This window comes from Marmota monax, unplaced genomic scaffold, assembly GCF_021218885.2.
Source record: "Marmota monax isolate L192 unplaced genomic scaffold, Marmota_monax_Labrador192_F-V1.1 WCK01_AAM20220418_F8-fsc00133, whole genome shotgun sequence".
Classification (NCBI taxonomy): Eukaryota; Metazoa; Chordata; class Mammalia; order Rodentia; family Sciuridae; genus Marmota; species Marmota monax.
Window position 1 is genome coordinate 4,944,332 of NW_026694821.1, and position 23,185 is coordinate 4,967,516.

The 23,185-nt window shown below is 36.5% G+C and overlaps 1 protein-coding gene across 3 annotated transcripts in view; it reads left to right on the forward strand.

The window, feature by feature from the left end:
• The first annotated feature begins 1,376 nt into the window (after positions 1-1,376).
• Avl9 (AVL9 cell migration associated) overlaps positions 1,377-23,185 on the forward strand; it is a 60,527-nt gene continuing 38,718 nt past the window's right edge. For 2 of the 3 annotated variants that reach the window (XM_046426018.2, XM_046426017.2), the window contains exons 1-4: positions 1,377-1,713; positions 15,304-15,424; positions 16,733-16,818; positions 20,799-20,870. In XM_046426018.2, the coding sequence (XP_046281974.1) occupies positions 1,621-1,713; positions 15,304-15,424; positions 16,733-16,818; positions 20,799-20,870 (372 nt within the window). In that variant the 5' untranslated portion in view covers positions 1,377-1,620. The remainder of the gene's footprint in view (positions 1,714-15,303; positions 15,425-16,732; positions 16,819-20,798; positions 20,871-23,185) is intronic. The other variant, XM_046426016.2, reaches the window with a different exon arrangement.

Genomic DNA, 23,185 nt, shown 5'->3' on the forward strand with positions numbered 1-23,185 from the left:
AATATAAAAAAATGGATGGCAACATACTGAAAATTCTCAGTATTTTATTAACATTAAAACAGTTTTACTGGCCTCACGTGGTGGCACACACCTGTAATCCTGGCAGCTCAGGAGGCTGAGGCAGGAGGATCGAGAGTTCAAAGCCAGCCTCAGCGACAGTGAGGCCCTAAGCAACTCAGTGAGCCTCTGTCTCTAAATAAAATACAAAAATAGGGCTGGGGATGTGGCTCAGTGGTTGAGTGCTCTTGAGTTCAATCCCTGGTACCCCTCCACCAAAAACAAACAAACAAACAAAAAAAAAAAACAGTTCTACTGAATCATAGAAATTAAACTTGACTCGAAAACTGATGTTTTTCTCAGGTATCCTTAGATTAGAATGGAAGTCTTTTACATTTCAAGACAAGATATGGAAAATATCAAATGCTAAAGTTGCCCATACTAAAGGACGTGCAACTTAGGGAAGATATGCTTCAATTCCAGTTATTATAGTAATATCAAATTGTATTTGAAGCAGGCAGCTATACATTATTTAATTCTCAAACTTCCCTGGCTATGACTTTTTAAATCTGCTAGCATTTCTATTATTCACTTTAAATTTATATGAGATTTGTAGATTTAAAATTTTGAAATAATACAATCAATAAAGGAATTAAACCCTAGACAAACAGATCCATATATTTGTGTTAAGCTAAATAGTATACACATGAAAAGATGGAATGAAAAAAAAATTTAATCTTGGGACTAGATAATCATTTTACAGGTCTCCATGTAAACATCCTTTATTGTCAAGGATATTCTGCTTTAGGCCGTAAAAAAGCTTCCAAACTCTTTTTTGCCCCCAAAGTCTTACAAATTTTAAATGAGAAAACAAACCAAGAAGAAAACAAAAGGCAATCTCGGGTAAGTAAGCAATTTAAAGGTTGAATACACAAGATACTCAGCTTCGCCAATCTGCTTCCTTGTTTTTAAATATTTAAATAAATGTCAGAGCAGAAAGACTCTAAGCCTGAGGGTGGAGGTCTTAAAGAGAGAACAGAAGATGTTCACAAAGAAAGCAAGCTAAGGAACAAGGAGGGAAGGGGCAGAGATTTTAAGGAGGAAGAATAGATAACAACGGGAGGAGAAAAAAACTTGACGTCAAATCTCAAGAAAGAGGAGCAGGTGTGACCAACAGCGCCCCCAGGATCTCCCAGAGGCCCCGCCCTTACCCCCCACGCTGATTCCTCCCTGGCCCCGCCCTCTCCGTATGAACCCTGCCCACCTACCACGAAGGCCACGCCCCCGTCTTGGAGACCTAGCTTCCTCTAACCACGCCCCTCCCAGGCTCCGCCCTTTCCCCTCCGGCTCCTCCCCGGTTCCTGCCCCGCTTCGCCCCGCAGGCGGCTGCCGCCGCATCAGGTGACAGCCCGGAAGCCGCGGAAGCGGATGAAGGAAGAGCGGCGGTGGCCGCGGGGGGCGGCGCGGAGCTGCGGGAGCTTCTCTCCTCCTCCGGGGCCCCTGCGCTGCCCTCATGCGGCCCTCTCGTTGACACCTGAGGCCCGCCACTCTCGGGCCTCCGAGGACCGCGGGGTCGTCCGGCCCTCCGGCCTTGGCGGTTGAAGTCGTCGTGGTGCGGGCCCCATGGAGAAGGCCGGGCGCGGTAGCGAGGGCGGCCCCCGGGGGCCCGTCCTGCACATCGTGGTGGTCGGCTTTCACCACAAGAAGGGCTGCCAGGTGAGGAAAGGGCCCGCGCCCGCATCTAGCCGTTCGCGCGTTCGCGGGCGCCCGCTGCCCTCCACCACTCTGCTCAGCTTGCTTCTCTTCCATCTGCCCTTCAACCCCTTCTTTCTTCTGCTGCTGAGAATTGCATGATGAGCAGCGGAGGTGCTGGTTGGTCCGTGTAGGTTGGTAGGTTTTTACGGCCTCCTTTGGTGGAGTGGGAGGGAGGAATGGAGATAGTCCCACTCTCTTCCCCATCCGTCAGTGTCTCCACTGACTTGCGGGGTGTCCACCCATAATGCAAATCCTTACAAAAATCCAGCATTCGGTCTTGGGTTTTCAAGGTTGTGAGCGCAGTGGCTTCCACGCAAATGCCTCAAGTAGGTTGAGGCTAATGCATTCGCCGTGTAGGAAAACCAACTTCCTTTGTTTATGTCTTGGACGCTTTAGAATCTGTCGTGCTAGGGTTGGCGACTGACCCCGCCCCACCTTGGGCCTTTTGCTATTTGATCTTGTCCAGAGCTTGCCTTTTGATGAGGTTGACCTCTCTAAATAATTGCAATAATAGAAAGTGTATTCACCGAGCAAAATGTACAGATAGACATTTTTCAGTTTCTTCACTGGATCTTTAACCCAGCATCTGAAATTGGACATTTGCAATCTGTGTATTGAAGGCCAAGGAACAAATAGAAACAGGATTATTTAATGAACGAGCAAACACTGGAAGGCAATGATGTCATAATGTGCCAGAGAACAGTAAAGTGAAATGTTTTCTTAAAGTATTGAAAATACTGATTGCTACCACTAGAAGGTAGCTTTTGGGTTCCTGCCTTTCACGGAAGATGTAGCATTTTAGAAGACTAACTGGCAAGAGTTCAGTTGTTAGAGGATGATTACAAACGTGGTGAAGGGAGGGAAAAGATGTGTTTTAAAGACTACTTAAATATAAGATATATTCCTCATCCCTCAGATAAAAACAGCATAGAAAGACACCAAGAAGGATGAAACAGCATCCAATGTAGCACTCACTAGTTTGAACTTACTAGTCACTTTATAACTTTCTTTGGATATGGGTGAAGTAATTGAAACTTCAAAGAGGTAATATGATCTTGCTGAGGCCACACTGCAAAACAATCCTGGAGTCAGAACTAGCATTGCTTCTCACACCATATGTGTTTATTCTGCTCAGGGTAAAAAAAAAAAAAAAAAAAAAAAGATGTGGAGGCCCACTTCAGAACCACACAGAATGGAACTTTGGACAAGAAAGAAGAAACTATCTACATTGGTAGGAGATAGGTTGAAATCTCTTAAATTTGGCTGTCGTCCAAAAGTCAAGATTTATTGTGTTTTTTACTTTGTGTGTGTGTGTGTTTTAGAAGTAATATAATTTATATTTTCAGAAAGGAAATAACATGCAGTACTGCTTAGAGATTAGAGAAAACTGAACAATAGGTTTAAGAGACACTAAGTATACAGGGGGCTAAAGTAGCACCTGGAGACTTTGACATTTCTTTGCCTTTTCTGGCTTTGTGTTTTAGCACACAAGTAAAATCACTAGTTTTGTAAAATTAATACTGTACCAAGAGTCAGGAGATCTGGATGACATCATGGCATCACATAGTTCCTGTGACCTCCAACAAGTCCAAATAGCTTAATATTTCTTTACTTCCCAGTTCCCACTACCACATACTTTACAAGAATTTTACAAGAAAGTTAGATCATCCACTCCAACTCCCTTAAATTTCCAGATGAATAAACTGAAATGCAGAAAGATTGGGGACTTGAGTATATTTTACAGCTAGCTCACTAATGAATATAATTGCATCTCTCTTTTTTTAAAAGTATACATAATATTTATCATTTTAACCATTCATAATTTTACAGTTTAGTAACAGATTCACAGCATTGTGTAATCATCACTACAGTCTGTACCCAAAACTTTTCCATCATCCCCAACAAAAAAAAATCTTTTTTTTACTCCTTGTAGTAGTGAGGATTTAACCCCAGGCCTCAGCCACTGAGCTACAGCTTTTCCTTTCTTTTCTTTTCTTTTTTTTTTTTGAAACAGTTTTTGCTAAGAACTGACCTCAAACTTGAGGTCTTTCTGCTTCAGCCTCCTAAGTAGCTAAGATTGTAAGCATGCGCCACTGTGCTCAGCTACATCCTTTTCAGCATTTTTAGGTTGTAGGCTCTTAGAAAATAAAGATGAATGTATTGGGGCTGGGATTGTGGCTCAGTGGTAGAGCACTTTCCTAGCATGTGTGAGGCACTGGGTTCAATACTCAGCACCATATTAAAAATAAATAAAGTTTTTAAAAAACCTTTAAAAATGAATGTATTATTGTTATGGTCCATATGGTGCTTCACAAAGACTGGCAGTTTGGGGGGGTTGGTTTTGTTTTTAATAAACTTGTTAAATATGGGTTACTTATAGAAAACAGTGCAGAGGGTTCTGTCACAGTGCAGTGAAAGATGAGAATCCCGATTGTTGCTCAAAATGGCTTGATTTATTGCAGCTTTTTAACATTACACCCACCTCTCTTGTATTACAGCAGAAAATGAAGCACTAAAAGCTATAGTTTTTGCAAGCATCAAATATTTATTCCTAATGGAACTATTACTACTTCTTAGAGAAACATTTTTGGCTTATCTAAAACTGACAATCATGTCAGTTTTCTATTGTTCCTTTAATGGTGGTAAGTTGAATAGATGATACAGTGATTCTGTAGCCTAAAGAGAGTTAAGGTTTGATGAGTGAATTATCTAAAAAACCAGTGGAGATACCAACCAGATTGTGTTGAGAGCAGCTGCTAACCCAGCCAGTTCACTCAGAAAACAGAGAAAGTGAATGAAAGTCTAGCATTGAGTTGATTAAAACTGAGTGTCAGTTTAATAAACAATCAAACTTTTGCTGGAGACAAAACTTGTATAAATTCATGGTATTGTATATATAGTATTAGAAAAGGTAGAAATTTTTTTTTTCATTTTGTTTACCTTGCTTTCCCCCCTTTTAGTCTTGGTTTTTATAAAGTATTAAGAAAAATGTTTTTTTGACAGGGGATACTGGGGAGTGACATCCCCAGACCCTTTTTAATTTCAAGACAGGTTCTCATTAAGTTTCTGAGCATGGCCTTGAATTGCTGTCCTCCCACGTCAGCTTCCTGGGTTGCTGAGAATACAGGTACATGCCACTATTTTTTTTTTTAACCAGGAAGAAATGAGTATTATAAAAACAATGGACTAGAATTTTCACTGTACCTTATATTCATTCTTAAACTATGTTTCTCACTTATGCAAATTAATGTCTTTTTAGATGTCTTACAACTCTTATTTTCTTAACCCCTCAAAATCCAAGTTCATTTCATGTTTTAGAAAGTGTGTGTTACACACATCTTAAAATATCTTATAGACACTACTGTTGTTTTTAACCAGTATGTCAGGTGTTATCAGAGGCTGTAATTATGTAAGTTACCCTAGAATGGATTAATTTGCCACCTCATTCCCCATCTTCAGATTTCCTTCCAGGTGTAAAGGATTAAAAGTGCATGGATTAAAGTAAAGGATTAAAAGTGCTTGGCTTGGGCTGGGGATGTGGCTCAGTGGTAAAGAGTGCTTGCCTCACACATGTGAGGCTCTGGGTTCAATCCTTAGCACCACCTAAAAAAAAAAAAAATAAACAAAACAGATATTATATCCATGTATAAATAAAAAAATATATATATATATTATCATTTGTCACTACAGGACGTCAGTCAAGAGCAGGTGCCAAAACAACAGTGCATGGTTCTTTGGATTGTGACTTTTTTTTTTAATATTTATTTTTTTTAGTTTTCAGTGGACACAACATCTTTGTTTGTATGTGGTGCTGAGGATAGAACCCGAGCCGAACGCATGCCAGGGGAGCGCGCTACCACTTGAGCCACATCCCCAGCCCCAAGGACTGTGACTCTTGACTTGAGATGGTTTTAACTTGCTTGAGTGTGCTTTGTTAACCTGCTTTTCCAACTGTTGCTGTGGGTCAGGTTGATTGCCACTTCTTTCCTTGCACTGAGATTATTCATAGTGAAAATTCCCTAACCTGACTGTAATTTTAATTTTTAGATTCAAGTGCACTGAGATAAAACCTTTATCTAAAAGTAGTGCTTTTCAGCAGTCTGCTTGGTTAAGGATGATGACTTTGTTGCTTCAAATGGACCACAACGTAAAAGCCATCTTCTAAATAAAGCTATGTTGAGACCCAGGAACTAGGCTTGTAGACAATGTTTGTTCATCTTTTCTGAAATTTTTTCCACCTTTGAAGTCTTAAGTTGTATTTTTTTTTAAGTTGTAGATGGACACAATACTTCTATTTTGTTTGCTTATTTTTATGTGGTGCTGGGGATTGAGCCCAGTGTCTCACACATACTAGGCAAGCACTCTACCACTGAGCTACAACCCCAGCCCTTTCAGTTGTATTTAAAATTTTAAAAAAAAGTCCTTCATTTAAAATAATAAGAACATCTATTAATTTTCTTTTTTTTTTTTTTTTTTTTACTCTTTTTGGAGTAATTTGTAGGACTGAATTCTTCTGTAGATAACATGCTGGTTTGCAGCAGTGATTTTTGTAGTTTATTGATATACTTCACATTTAAAACATTTTAAGTGATTTAAAATACTACTCCAAGGGTTGCAGCTCTAGCTCAGTGGTAGAGCGCTTGCCTAGCATGTGTGAGGCACTAGGTTTGATCCTCAGCACCACATAAAAATAAATAAAGGTATAAAAATACAACAACATTTTAAAAAATATTACTACAAAATTAAGATAATTTTGAAATATTTATGAATTCTAACTCTTTTATCTGAAAAAAATTTTAATTTAGCCATTTAACAAAGGGCCCTTCTTCCTTAAAAACTTACCTGAAATTAGATTCTTGGTCATAAAATGATTTACATTCACCTTTTCTATACTAAATTTGCTTCCAACCGTTTGTTCCAGTATATGAACTCTATTTGTCATATTAGCCTCATTTTTTGCTAAGTAAATATAATCATATATATCAGATAAATTCTTTAGTTCCTCCATAGAGAAGTTGGAACTTTTAAAATACTTGGTAGGAAACAAGTTATTTTTCAAATTGATGTCATAAAATGTTGGCCTTTTTTAATTTTTTTATTTTTTGGTAGTTGTAGATGGAGAGTGCCTTTATTTTATTTTTTTATTTTGATGTGGTGCTGAAGATCAAACCCAGTGCCTCACGCATGCCATTGAGCTACAGCCCCAGCCCAAAAATGTTGGCATTATTATTTTTTTAACCTCTTTCCTGATAGAGTTGATGGTTTCATATACATAGCTAGCAGTTTTAATTCTTGAATAAAGTTCTGTGACATTGTACTTCTAAAAACAGGAAAATTATAAAAGAACTGGAGCAAATATTATCAGTAATTGCAACAATGCATAAAGCAACCAGGAGAAGTGAAATGAACAGCATAGTTTCCTATTGATCTGAGTAGGCTAGGAAAGTCTTCCTGGATGACAGAATGTGGCAATGAACATTCAGGAGCGAGTTGCCATTAGGGAGCTTGGTTTATGTTAGGCTGTACTCAAGCTCTGATCCATTCAGATTTGGGTGACAGATGGCCCTCTGAAAAGCCTGTTGTTTTGGCACCTGCTCTTGACTGACGTCCTGTAGTGACAAATGATAAAACATTTCTAAAGTTACTGTTTGTGATTCTTGTTGAAGTATGTAGAATTTTGGAACAGAAAGAACAAAACTTTAAAAGGTTAGAGTAGAACAGCATTTTAAAATTCTTCTTTCTTACTAGCTTTAGAGGAACTTTGTCCTGAAAGAAGATGGACCTCCATTGCAATTTTATTTTACTTATTTATTTATTTGTTTGTTTATATGTTTGTTTATTTATTTATTTGGTTTTTGGTGGTGCTGGGGATTGAACCCAGAGCCTTGATAAAGGCAAGCACTTTATCAACTGAGCTATACCCCAAGCCCCACACTTTTATTTCTTAAACTTTAGTATTTTAGTGAAGTGTTTTCCCTGATTTGGGCTGTGCTTTTTGTATATGCTCAAATGATGAAAATCTCTGACCTTGCAGGGCTCTAACATTAACAGGAATAGTTTTCATTGGGAAACAGTTTTCTTTGGCATTATGGCTGGCTAAGCAGACTGGATGTCAAGTTATATAATGGAAGTTTAGAAATAACAGGGAGATTCCTTTGTCCTCTTATAATCTCAGCTGGCTGGAAAGTGCCTTTCTTTGGCTTATGTCTTTGATTGCTAATAAAATGCTTACACACCATGGGTAACCTTCTTCTTCATGTTATTAATAAAATTCAGATCCCTTGCTGAGTGTAGATTTTGCTGTATGTTGGAAGACTGGAGAAAGACCCTGGTCTGCTAGGGATGAGTACTGTAAGAGGTAGATGAAGACATATAGGGAGAGGAGTCTACTTACCTACTTAATATTTCTGAGTAAGACTGGTCCTATTATATTTGCTTAAAATGCCATCAGATCAAAGACAGGTTCTGCTGGGAGCTGTGACACATGCCTGTAATCCCAGTTACTCCAGAGGCTGAGGCAAGAGGATTGAAAGGTCAAGGCCAGCTTCAGTGACTAAACAAGACCTTGTCTCAAAAAAAAAAAATAAAAGGATTGGAGATGTAGCTCAGTTATAGCATACCCCTGGATTCAATCACCAGTGCCACAAAAAACAAACAAACAAAGTAAATAACTGTCATAGGTTTTGTAAGAAGGAAACCTAAAGCCTTCTTGTAAATAAATCGATATACAAAATATTACTAAAATTCATTGAAATAAATTGATTTAAATAATTTTAGGAAAATTCTAATTGATTTTTTAAATTTTTTAGTTGTAGATGTACACAGTATCTTTATTTTATTTATTTGTTTATTTTTGTGCAGTACTGAAGATGGAACACAGTGCCTCACATGTGCTAGGCAAGCACTCTACCACTGAGCCACAACCCCAGCCCAATATTCTAATTAATTTTTTTTTAAGTTGTAGTTGGACACAATACTTTTATACTATTTATTTATTCTCATGTGGTGCTGAGGATTGAACCCAGGACCAGGCAAGCACTCTACTGCTGAGCCACAACCCTAACCCTCTAATTAATTTTTATTGGTTCTTTTTAGTTATATAAAATATTAGGATACATTTTGACATAAGCACAAAAATATGGTATATGATTTACTCTAATTCAATCTCCAGCACTTCTCCCTCTCCCTCCTCCCTCCAATTAAATTTTTTCCTTCAAGAAAAATGGGTTTTGTAGCTTTGATATCGTCCTTGTTTATTTGAGAACCTGGAAATAAATAACTTTTCATTTGTAACCATCTCTTATCTATGATTCCACTTTACATTTTTATATAAATTCTTATCTCACCTCTGGTAGAGGAGCTTTATGTACAGTATTCTTAATATCCTCTGTACTTTTAACTAGTTTCTACTTGATCAGCAGAAAAGTATATGTAGGAATCAAGAGAACCAAGATTCTCTTGATTTGGCCTGAATGATTATTGGCTGTGTAAGCTAATTGTTTACAATTAGGCAAGTTGTTTATGTTTATGGACTTCAGTTTAACAGTAAAATGAGAGTTTTAAAATAGATGATTGCTGAAATTTCCTACATTTCCTTGATTCTTTAATGAAATCAGCAAACTTTTGTGGAATACCCCTCATCAGAGACTATCTTCAGAAACATGCCCTTCAATTTAAGGACAGATAGAACTGATGTTTGGCTATAGCAGTCTGAACAGGGCTACATTCTGGGATGATGAAAGTTGTGTATCTTGATGGAGTGTTTATCAATGAATGCATAGTTCATCAAAACCTCTATAAGAAAAAAGTTGAGATTTTCTCCACATAGTTGTACACATTTGTGCTACATGATCCAAATGCTTGTTTTTCTTACAACCTAGGAGTATAAGAGTTCTAGATTTCATCAGTATAAAAGATTCTAATGAGCCAAATAAATTTAAAATCCTTCATGATTTTTTCCCCCAGTACTGGAAATTAAACTCAAGAATGCTTCACCACTGAGCAACATTTCTAGCACTCATCCCTTTTCTTTTAAATTTTGAGTAGGGTCTCACTAAATTGCTGAGGCTAGCCTCAAATTTAGTATCCTCCCACCTCAGCCTCCCAGATAACTTGGATTATAGACATGTACCACCACCATGTCTGGGCACTATGTTTTCCTTTTTTTTTTTTTTTTTTTTTGAGATAGGGTCTCACTAAGTTGCCCATGATGCTCTGCCTCAGCCTCCCAAGTAGCTGGGATTACAGTCCTTGCCATGGCATTGGGCATTTTTTACTTTTAAATAAGAGCTCATAATTAAAAACATTTGAAGCTGTCTAGCTTTACATAAAGTAGCTCTCCAAAAACTAATCTGGTATTACTGGGAATTATTTGTCTGAAATACAAATCAAACTGTATTAGCACCATATCTGAGGGTATTTCTGATTTTTGAGTTGTATGTCTGTAAATACTGATGTTTCAGTGAGTGCCAAATCTCTATAACAGTGCTGTTTATTCTCTTGTATATATTTACTGTTAACATTAATTGAGACAAATACTTACAAGATTTTTTCTTCCTAGAAGAAATATTTCTTTTAAGGAGCATTATACTATAAAGGTGTATTTTAATTGACTGTGTATATGTATTCTTTCATGTTAATGAACATATATACTTTTGTAAAGTTCCAGTGATTTAAAATAGAAAACAGAATGATGAGTTCTTAATTTTAGTGCCTCAAGAAACTTTAGTATGAAAGCCTGCCTCCTTCATATTATATAGTTACATCCTTCATATTATATAGTTAAAATGCCATATTTGGGCTGGGGTTGTGGCTCAGTGGCAGAGCACTTGCCTCACACATGTGAGGCACTGGGTTTGCTCCTCAGCACCACATAAAAATAAATAAACAAAATAAAGACATTGCATTCACCTATAACTAAAAAAATAATTAAAAATAAAATAAAATGCCTTTTTTTATGTAATACAGTCTTGATGTGATTCTGGTTTCACTGTAGTAGGATTCATAATTATATAAAAAATAAACTTCTTACATTTAAATTAAAATGCAAAAAGGCAGGAGAGATGTGAAATGCATATCATCCATCTTCCTGGTGAAAATCCAAGTAAGTACTCCATCTTAAAAAATATAGAATAGTAAAATGACTATTTAATTCTTGGGGGAAAAATAGTAGTAGCAGCCTTTTATTTAAAATACTTAAACCCATAAAAGCAAATGCTTTAAGATTTTTGTTTGCATTAATCTAGAAACAAACTTCTTTTGACTGGTAAGTCTCAGTAGTACCATTTTACTTCTGTAGTATACACTATATTTTTCTGAGCCTCTCGGGCATTCGTGAATCTATGAAATACTGCATCATGCTGAGATATAGGATTGTTAAGCACAAGTTGTCTTAAAAATCAACCATTGACAAATACAGTGATTTTTTTGCCAACTGTGAAGAGGAAAAATGCCAATTATTTTTATAATTATTTTTATAGTATTGACTTTTCAAAAGCTTTGGAAGAGAACATAACTGAATGAAAACATGTCTTTGACTTCCAGGACTGTATTTTTTAGACCTAATCTTAAAAATAAAAACATGGTATTGTTTTGTTTTTGTGGTGCTGGGGATTGGACCTAGGGCTTCACAAATGTTAGGCAAGTACTCTACTACATCCCTACGTCATTTTTTTGTTAAGTGGAAAACAAGGCAAAGCCTTGACTTTGGTACCTAAACTGTTAATGTCTATTAAGAAAAGAAACACTTTTACTTCTGAGTGACAGGCAATAACATTTTTGCTGTGCCTAGGAAGGGAGCAAAGAGGTAGAGCAGCAGTAGAATTAACTGGGAAGCCCTTTCCTCAGTAAGCCATGGTGTATCCGTGTTTAAATAGATGGATTTAATTTGTGTGGCTTCTATTGTGTGATTTTGAGAGTGGAATGGATATTACATTGTTAAAAAGTGAACAAAGGGTACTTCTGAAGTACTCAAAAGTTCACACTAGGGTACTATGCTATTGTTTTTATTTTGTAGTCTTTCTTTGTTTTCTCAATATTATTTCCAGAGAACAAAGTAAATGGCTGCTGACTTGATGTATAAACTATGAAAAGGGTTATGTGGTGATTTTTACCATTCCTGGAGGACAAATGTAGGTCACCCTTTATTGCATAGTTCATTTGGCATTTTTTTTTAAATTGCTCTTTGGGGAGAGGGGTACCTGGGATTGAACTCAGGGGCACTCGATCACTGAGCTACATCCCTAGCCCTATTTTATATTTATTTAGAGACAGTGTCTCACTGAGTTGCTTAGAGCCTCGCCCTTGCTGAGACTGGCTTTGAACTCTTGGTCATCCTGCCTCAGTTTCCTGAGCTGCTTGGATTACAGGTGTGAGCCACCACGCCTAGCAAAAATTGCCTTTTTATTCTTGGTGATTATAGCATCTTTATTCAGCTTTCACTTTTTAGAAGTCAGCCATTGTCTTCTTTTTCCCTCCTCTTCTCAGTTTGTAATCATGTGAATTTGTAAAATGATTGGAATCAAGGTAGACTTGCTACATGAATATTGGTTATATAAATAGAGATAGAGATATTTGAAGTTTGCTTGATTTAATAACATTACTGTTCTAATTGTGGGGGCATTCATACCTCTTTCACATTGGTGTGTGTTATCAGACAGCATTTTTACTTCTTTTTAAAATTTTTTTAATTGTAGGAGGACACAATACCTTTATTTTACTTATTTATTTATATGTGGTGCTGAGGATCGAACCCAGCACCTCACACATGCGAGGCGAGCAGTCCACCACTGAGCCACAACTCCAGCCCCAGAGAGCAACTTTAAAATATTTTTTCTAGTTGTCAATGGACTTTTATTTTATTTATTTATATGTGGTGTTTAGAGTTGAATCCAGTGCCTCACACATGCTAGACAAGTGCTGTACTACTGAACTACAACCCAGCCCTCAGGTAACATTTTTGATCCCCAAACTTGGTTTAGATTTTGAACTATAAACTTATGCTACCTAATTTTGGATAATAGTCTAAATGTTTCTTAATCTCTACAGAGTTTAATGTTGGTTTTTGTCTATATTTTTCATATATATGGAGGGCTGCCATGTATAGTTGTGTTACAGAGTCTACATAACTATACATGGAGAGCCATTTGTATAAACTATGGTGATCATGATTTCCCCCTAGAAGTAGGCAGTGAGGCCGACTACCATTATTACCTTCACTCTCTGTGGTAGTGGTTGATTTAATTAGCATTATTGTTTAAATTGCATTTTGATTCAACTGAGTATATTTAAAATTTAAGGTAACTTCCAAGAGAATTCCTCTTAAGCGTCTTTGTCATGGAATTATGCATCTGCCTGGGTTTATTTGGACATATAGAAAGGGGACATATAGAGTGATTAGTATTCAAAATATGAAAAATACACAATTTAAGATTTAAAGAAACTATCAGGTTGGAAATCGCTGATTATTTTTTTTTTGATGTTTGATCTCAGATTCTTAAAATTTTTTTTTAGTTCACCAGATTCTTATAATTTAATCCTATTCTGACATTAACTACTCAGCATCAAACTATACAGGCTTAAGGTCTCAGTTCCCCAGGATTGCTCTCAATTCAGATACCAGTTACAAATCCAAGGTCCTCAGGCCACCTATAATTCTGACTGGTTTCAAATTCAGAGGGCAGTGGGGATGACCTTCAACTCAGATAAAGAAATGCATAGCACTTGTCCTATGATCCTGAGACTAAGACAGGAGGATTACAAATTCAAGGTAGTTCAAGGTCAGCCTCTACAATTTAGCAAGACCCTGACATAAGAATAAAAAATAAAAAGGGCTGGGGATGTAGCTCAGTTGTAGAGTACCTCTGAGTTCAATCCCCAGTAACATACACACACACACACACACACACACACACACACACACACATGCTCGAAGGGCATGAAGCATCCATGCCCTCTCCAGCATGCCACTCTCACTTCACTTTGCTATTCTTAACCTGGGAGCTCCCTGAACCCTGTTGTTTAGGGATATAAAGATTTTGTTACATAGGCATGATTGATTAACACATTGGCCATTGGTGACTGAAATCAGTCTCTAGCCTCTTTCCACTCACCAGAGGTCAAGGGATGCACCTTAAAATTTCATCTTTCTTATCAAAATTTGGTGTTTCTGATGACCGTCCCTCATCCTAGAATAAACTCAGGTATGGTTGATTGGCATTTATTATACATTATGAAAGGCCCTCATCTTCCAGGAAAAGCCAAGTATTTTAGGAGTTTTGTTCTAGGAACCAGGCACAAAGACTTGATTGATTGATTAACATATAGTATATAATTATATATTTATTACATATTTAAATATTTTATTTTATTTATTTATTGTGGTACCCGGAATGGAACCCAGGAAGTGCTTACCCACTGAATCACATCCCCTGCCCTTTTGTATATTTTATTTTGAGATAACGTCTCACTAAGTTACTGAGGCTTTGAACTTGTGATCCTCCTACCTCAGCCTCCCAAAGTGCTGGGATTATAGGTGTGAGCCACCATGCCTGGCTAAATATTTTAATATATTTGCTCAAATATATTAATATGTGATTTTAATATATTTGCTTAAATATATTAATATGTGAAATATTAAAATATAAATATTTCAAATATATATTTTATTATATCACACTTGAACATATTGAAGTTTATAATTTTTTAAAAATTCTTTGAGATCACCTTCTTTATTAATTGATATAATGATATTTTTTAAAACCCAGAGAATAGCTGGGCACGATGCTTATGCCTGTGATCCCAGCAGCTCTGGAGGCTAAGGCAGGAGGATTGCAAGTTCAAAACCATCCTCAACAAGTTAACAAGACCCTGTCTTTAAATAAAATACAAAAAAGGGCTGGGAATGTGGCTCAGTGGTTAAATACCCTTGGGTTCAATCCCTAGTACAAAAAATAAAAAAAGTTCAATGATAGAATATTGACTAATGAAATGATACTGTGTAGCCATTATGATTGTTTTTAATTGTTTTGTGTATATATAGAAATAGAAGTGAGTTTCTATTAACTGTTTTGAACTCAACTAGCAGGTTAATAGTAAATCTACCATCAGGCGACAAGAATTCTAGAACACTGCCAACACAGTGTAGGCAGACTACAATTTATGAATGAGTTGTGTTCCAAAGCTGGCTGTTTAAAATTCTGAACACGCTTCTCAAAGAAACCATGTTGTAAACACTCTGGGTCTAAGTCAGCCTACAACAGCCTTAATTTTACTCAGAGAATTCTTGGACTATATGTAGTGTCCACACTTTTATTTATAACATTTTTTATGAATAGACAGCATGTTGAGTTCCAGCTGGTGCCCTTCAATCAGAAAAGGCTTACAAATCTTTCCTTCTTTTTTACTCTTCTGTGTCATAGGATTGCTGATAACATCAGTGAATGTGGCTTACCCCAACTAGTGTCCTTTGGGGTTTAAAAGTGTTTTTGCCTGTCAGGATAAGATGCTTCTTTTGATCAACCACCTTTTAGCTAATATTCCTTACTGTTGTAGGTTGAATTCTCTTACCCGCCCCTGATTCCAGGAGATGGACATGACAGCCACACTTTGCCTGAAGAATGGAAATATTTGCCCTTCCTTGCCTTACCAGACGGCGCACACAATTACCAGGAAGGTATGTGAGAAAACAGTGGAGCAATTAGTAGGTCCTATTTTTACTTATTTTTTAAGTAGGTGCTAGTTTAAAAAAAAAATGCTGTGGTGAATGAGTCTTTTAACCTGTTGTAGTTATTTATAAAATATTTATATGCTATTTGGAGATGACTAGTCAAGCACTAGAGAAGAGAATGTCCAGAGAGTGCCAAACTTACATTGGCCATGGCCTGTGATCCTTACCAGGAGCCCTGACAAAAGTGATTAGCAAAGCAGGACAGCTGCTACTAGAAAGCATTCCCTATAATTATACTTTATTTTGACTCCTCTCAGAGACAAAAGAAGAAAGTTAGCTGAACACTATTTGAGTCTGTAGCTTCAGACTTACTACTTACTCCAGTGCCCGCCCACCTGGGAACACCTGAGATGGTTTCTCCAGCTCTGGAGCTGTCACAAGTCTCTGCTTGCTCACATGCAGAGTATGTTCACACATTCAAAGAAAGTAGTAGTTTGAAGTTCTTACTGAGTCTCCTACACCATATTTTACTATGGTGTTAGAGATGCAGGAAAATACCAGATTAAACTTGATTACCTGTTTTCTTAATATAGTATTTAATAATTTCCTTACAGAATGAATCAGTTGTTACTTACAGTTAAGCATAGCATTTAAACATAGGATTTGTAACTTCAGAGATCCTTTTTCTACATAACTTTATTATTAAAGTTTCAAACACAGAAAAGTTAAGATTAAGTGAATATTCTGCAAATTTTCTTTGTATTTGTGCATGTGAACAGTTTTTTTCTGTACTATTTTAAAATCAGCTGGAAACAATGACAGACACTTCACCTTTAATACTTAAGTAGGCATCTCCAGAGAATAAGATCATCCCCCAGCATAACTTCTAATACCATTATCACAGCTAAGAGATTTAACAGTAATACTATGTAACATCCAGTCTGTATTCCAGTTTCCCCAGCTGTCCCCCAAATTTCTTAGTTGATTCAAGATTCAATGTTGTCCATTGGTTTTTATGACTCTACTTTGTTTTAGTCTGGACCAGTTCTCTTTATATAAAGTACATTCTGTAACTGTACTGTTTGACCTGTTCTAATTCAGCCTCTTGTGTTTTTTGTGATGAGCATATACTATAAGGCATTGAGATAAATTTCAAGAAACCAGTGATTGTGATGCTGAAAATAAGTATGACATGGTTCCTTCATACATCTTCATTTGCATGTTAATAACTACATTATGATAACTTCAAATTTTCATACTTATTAATAAGGGTGATTTGCCTTGTTATTTACATTTTTTCCATGTATCTCTTAGATACTGTGTTTTTTCACTTACCACCCAGAAATGGAAATGGAGCCACCGTTTATGGTATTTCTTGCTATCGACAAATTGAAGCCAAGGTATGATAGTTAATGGTGAGCAACAATAGAAAAAACACTCCCAAGTCCTTTCTTAAGTGTTATTAGTGAAGGAAACACATCTTTATTTTTCATGTGGTGCCTGTGATGTCATTTTAGATTTTCACTGATTTTTTGGTTTTATTTTTGTTTTGTGCTACTGGTGATTGAACCTAGGGCTACCATAGGCTAGGCAAGCACTCTACTACTGAACTACACCCCCAGTCCTTTTTAAGGCAAGGTCTTGCTAAGGTGCCCAAGTGCCTTTGAATTTGTGATCATCCTGCCTCAGCCTCCCATGTAGCTGGGATTACAGGCATGTGCCATTACACCCAACTTCATTTTAGATTTTTTTTTAAAATATTTTTTAGTTTTAGATGGACACAATATCTTTATTTCTTTTATGTGGTGCTGAGAATCAAACCCAATGCCTCAGGCATGCTAGGTGAGCGCTCTACCACTGAGCCACAACCCCAGCCCCCATTTTAGATTTTTATAAGCAAATTATAACTATTCTAATATTACCAACTTAGTCACATTAATATGTTTATAAATTGACATTGGTGCCTATGATTATATAATTGTATATTTTGTACATTGTTTTTATTTTTTATTTAATTTTTTAATATTTATTTTTTTTTGTTTTTGGCGGACACAACATTTTTTTTGTATGTGGTGCTGAGGATCGAACCTGGGCCGCACGCATGCCAGGCGAGCGCACTACCGCTTGAGCCACATCCCCAGCCCTGTACATTGTTTTTAGATAGCAATATCCAAATGATTCATTTGTCTTTGAAATGCTGTGAAGGTTCCAACAGCTCCCAGTTGCACCACAGGCTGGTGACGAAGTCTTTAACACCTGGGCCTTTGGGGAATATTCATCCAAATCATAGCAGTATTGTTAGGCCATTTAAATTTAATAATTTATTTGAAAGAAAAAAAAGAACAAAAAAAAATTCACAAATTGGGCAGCTCCTAGAACCAGAGCAGGTTTGGAGAATAATAACCAACAGCATATGTAGACAGCATTTTTAGAAAAATTGAAGGAGGCATAGAAACCAGTAAAGCTGATTATATCCTAAATTACTCATTGGCTAGAGTCTTCTGCAATCAACCAAATTTAACTGAGATTAAACTCTATTGGTTTGGTCTGTTGACTCTAGTATAAGAGCACAGTCCAAATTAGTGGCCTCTTACAGTTTTATTTAATAGTATATAACTTAGAAAAATGGACCAGTAATGTGCTTTTCAAACAACATTTTAGTAGGGCAATGTACTTAACAATGGTTTCCAAGTGCACACAGTTAATCTATAACTAAGATTTTGATTACTCTTAAACTACCTGCCAACTTACTCCCTGATTTACACTAATATCCCTAATTAATCAATTCAAATAAACTAAGATGGTTATCCCCACACTTTTATGGCGCTTGTAGGATGCACTATTTTTTGTAGTGGGAATAAATCTTTATGAATAAAAATCTCTTTCTTGGGCTGGGGATGTGGCTCAAGTGGTAGCGCGCTCGCCTGGCATGCGTGCGGCCCGGGTTCGATCCTCAGCACCGCATGCAGACAAAGATGTTGTGTCTGCCGAAAACTAAAAAATAAATATTAAAAAATTCTCTCTCTGTCTCTCTCTCTCTCTCTCTCTCTCTCTCTCAAAAAAAAAAAAAATCTCTTTCTTCTCATTGATGCTCTAAAGTAGTGTGTAGTTGTTAGCCTTGGCTACAAATTGGAATCACTGAGAACTTTAAAGTCAGAGTTGGCTGAGTCCAACCCCAGAGATTTCGAGCTAATGTTCTGGGCCTCAGGAGTTTTAAAGATGTCCCAGGTAGTTCTAATGTGTAATCAAGTGTCAAAACCACTGCACTGAAACAATGGTTTCTAACAGAATTACCTGGAGGGTTTTTTGTGGGTTTTTTTTTTTTTGGGGGGGGGGGGGTTGTTTGTTTGTTTTTAAATATTTTTTAGTTGTCAATGGACCTTTATTTATTTATATGCAGTGCTGAGAATCGAACCCAGTGCCTCACACATGCTAGGCAAGTGCTCTACCACTGAGCCACAATCCCAGCCCATTGTTTGTTTTTTTGACTGAATTAGAATCTCTGGGACTAGAGCCTAGGCAATTATAAAGTTGAAAAGATATCTGAGATGAATAATTATTAGTAAACATTTTTAAATTTTTATAATGAAAATTCCAGACATGCAGATAAATTAAAAGAATGGTGCAGTGAACACATATATACCCACCACATAGACTCAGCAGTTCTTAATGTTCTGCCTCTCCTGATCTGTGTGTGTGTGAATTTTTTTCCTGAACCATTCATAAATAAACTACAGGTGTAAATTTCAAGATATCTGAAGTAGTTAACTACTATGAAATAACCCTCCAAACCCAGGGTGTGGAATATAGAACACACCCAGATAATGTTTGTAGAATGAATAACTGAATCTAAAGCTAAATATATTACTTCACATTATCAAGTGTACTTTAACCTGAAAATCAGAGTGTCATTCTGAGGCTCAGACCCTGGGAAGCAGATCCAGGATCCCAGCAGGTGCAAGAAGATGTGAGGCAAGTTGGAATAGTGCATATGGTTTATTCAGAGGTGACAGTAGTCCCCAGCCCCCTGAGTCTTTCCATAGACCTTTTTTATATGTAGACCAAACAAAGCACAGTGCCAACAGGTTACATAAGTGAGTATATGTCCACAAGCAGATATTTATGACCTTAAGTACATATGCTGAATTATATGTTTATGACAGGGACTACATACTAAAAGCATAGCTAGCCGGAAATGTCAGTGAGGAAGCCATGTTGGGCCTGCCTCACAAAAAGTTAGCCCAGTAGCTTTGTGTATTTGATTTCTTCACATATTGTTACTCTTACACATATGAGATGAATTGAGCTGCTGCCCTATCTCAGAAATCCATCCCTTTATTTCCTCTTGTCTTCTGTAGGTCATGTAGTATTACTAAAATTATTTCTTCCAAGTTCTTCTTACCCCTCATTGTTGTCATTAACTAGAGTTCGAATATCCTGCACGGATTTTAAATACTACCTCTCTCCCCCAGCCCTTAAGACTGATCCATTTCAGAGTATATCAGAGTTGCCCATTTCTCTTAAGTTTTTCAAGCCTCATCTGAGAAACTGGATAGATAAGCCATATCTCAGAAGGACTTAGAGCCTAGGAGAAAGACTTTAATTCCCTTTGAAGGTAGGACATAATAGATGAATCCATTCAAGGGAAAAGACATCTACTATCTACTCTTCACCCAATGTAATGATTAATCACCACTCACTTGAGGTCCTTTGATCCTCTGGACAGATCCAAGGAGAGTCTCGCAGCACCCTAGAGGCCAAACAGTCCCTCTTATTTCCCTCACAGCTTTACCTGAAGTTGATCAAATCAAGATTTGTTTCTACCAGCAGAAAACTACAGAATTCTTACATGATTATCATTATTGAGAAATGAGTTATGCTTAATGCTGGGCCATAATCAAGTCAGCCAGAGCAGACCCCAGAACAGGCTTCCCAGAACAACTAACTTAACAAAATTGCTGACAGTTCTTCCATCTGTGGAGAATTAAGCTATTTTTGTCATCTCTTAAACTAGCCCTATCTCACCAGAAACAATCCTGTGAAAGGGTGGCCCATTTTAAAACCAGAATCAGTAGTGGTTGGATTGCATTGATTGGTTGATTTGGGTGTGGTGAGTTGTACATAATCTCTATCAGCCTACACATTGCTTGAGAATAGGAATTAACCCTTCTCTTATATTCCCAGTGCCTGTCATAGCTTCTGATGCAAAGTGACTAAGCTGACATTTATTCATTCAATAAATATTTTCTGAGATTCTCAAATAAATTTTTTAATTTAAATATAAGAGATTTCTTCTATTTAATAACTATTTTCATATTGAAAGATGTTTTGTAAATATTGCTATGAAATATTTCTGATAATGACTATTTGTTTATAATAGGCATTGAAAGTAAGGCAAGCAGATGTCACCAGAGAAACTGTTCAGAAAAGTGTCTGTGTTCTAAGCAAGCTGGTAAGAGACTTGTTTATGTGTGTGTTAAACATTCATGGCAAATTTATTTGAGAATAAGGCATTATTAGAAGAGATTTATGAGAACAATAATTTATTAAAATTAGTCAAGAGCTTATTATTTATGCTCTTGCATTTTCTCTTTTTACCTTTCAGCAATTTTACTTTCATTTGCTCCTCTACCCAAGTATAGGTAAAAGGGAGGAAATCTGATAGTTTATTAGTTTGGAAGCTGGCACTTGATAAAAATGAGGTAGCTGATGTGTTTCATTTATCCATTTTTGTTTAGTTCCCAAGATATTGGATAAATAATATTTTACTAAAATTTGAAATATAATTACTAAGATTTTATTGATGATACAGAAGTTCATGGCTATTGTAGTGAAAATTTTTAGACTTAAATTTCTCTTTAAATTTTCAAGTCAGAGATAGTGTTGCATGCCTGTAATCCTAGCTGCTTGGGAGTCTGAGGCGGTAAGAGGATTGTGAGTTCAAGGCCAGCCTCAGCAAATTAGTGAGACCCTATCTTAAAATAAAAAAGACTGGGATGTGACTCAGTGGTAAAGTGCCCCTGGGTTGAATCCCAGTACCAAAAAAAAATATGTTTGAGGAAGGGAAATGACATAGTGAAATTGTAACTATAATAATACATGAAAACTGTTTCTTCTGGGTACAAGTTGATCAAATGGGAGAGTATAATTATTTAACTTTTTATAAAGAAGATGCCTAACATTTCTTGGCTTTCATAGCTCTCTTAATTAAATCATTTACCACCATATCATGTTTATTACTAAAGGGATAATAGCACCTTTCCAGTACAAATTTCTAGTTCTACATGTTAAACACATAGTCCCCAAAATCCCCTTTGTGGGAATAATTCATATCTGCATCATATCAGTTATCTTAGAGCTATATGATTATCATATAGAAATGTAGCCATTTCTACAGTAAACCTAAATCAAAATTGAACTTTTTTCACTAGCCTTGTCACCAAATGTATGTAGGTTTTGTTTAATTATTTCTTCTGCAATTGTCTACTTTCATGTACACACAGGCAATTTAAGTGTACTTTGCATAATGCAAATTGTTTTTGCAAGACAGAATGTATTTTGGGTTTTATTACTAAGCTAAAAAACCCTGAATAATAATCATTCTTTGGGCCTTAATAAGATTTTTGAGATTCTATATTTCTTCTAAGAAAATAATTTTAAATATAGGATAAGAAGAGTCTGCTGGAAAAGGAATTATAAAAGACCCCAATATCATAAAATTGGTAGGTTGCTAATCTCATAATACACAGTTTTATGTATTATTTATTTAGAAGGGTGGCCTATATAATTGTCATTATTATCTTTATAACAACATTGATATATTTGCTTTTTTCATTTACAAGTAAAGACATCTCAGAGAAACAATATCTAATTCTCATAAGACATGGAATTGATAAAAATCAAGGTGAAAATCCAGTTTTTATCTGTCTCTAAAACATATGGATAGGAAGAGCTCGCTCGTTCAGTCTGGTTGTTCATAGTACATTGTAGCCTGTGTATAAAAATATGGTAATAATAATACACTAACAGGAATATTGGGGGAAAACTATTCCAGCATGACTTATTTTTAACTAATTAGAATATATATCAGTCTGTGCATCCTAGAAAAGGACATACAAATGACAAAACATCTAAAAAAGAAGATTAAAAAGATGGATGCAGTAAAAGAAGATCTTATTTAGAAGAAATAAAAATTATATAGCTTCATTCAGGTGTACAAAGAATATTATGATAGAAGACAGATGAGTTGTTCTAAACTTTTCCAGAAGATAAAAAAGGGGAAATGAACTTAAATTAAATGATGAATATTCAACTAGAGAAAAGAATAAGACTGCCTTGAGGATGATTAAGTGTTGCCACAGGCACACCAAGAACATGTGCACAGTGAGAATGCGTTTTAAATCTAATGTTGGGTGCCTTCTACATGTCAGTACTCTACTGTTTTTATCTGTTATTTAATCCTTAAACAACTGTGAGATGCAGTCTTGTTATGCCTGCGTTCAGCTTAGCAAGCAGGTGTGAGTGGTTGAGTGCCCAGAGTTAAGCACTGTCTGAGCCCACACTTTGACTCACTGTACTGCCAGGGCACTAGACACCTTCCCCTGCGGTACAAGAGCAAGTATAGGGGACATCTCAGCTTCCTGCTATGAATTAATAATAAGGGCCATGGAGTTGACAGTGATTTTCATCTCTCTCTTCTGTTCAAGTTAAAAAGTTGTAGGGGTTTGTTGTTTGTTCTTGTTGTTTTCTATTATAAACCTAATGGTA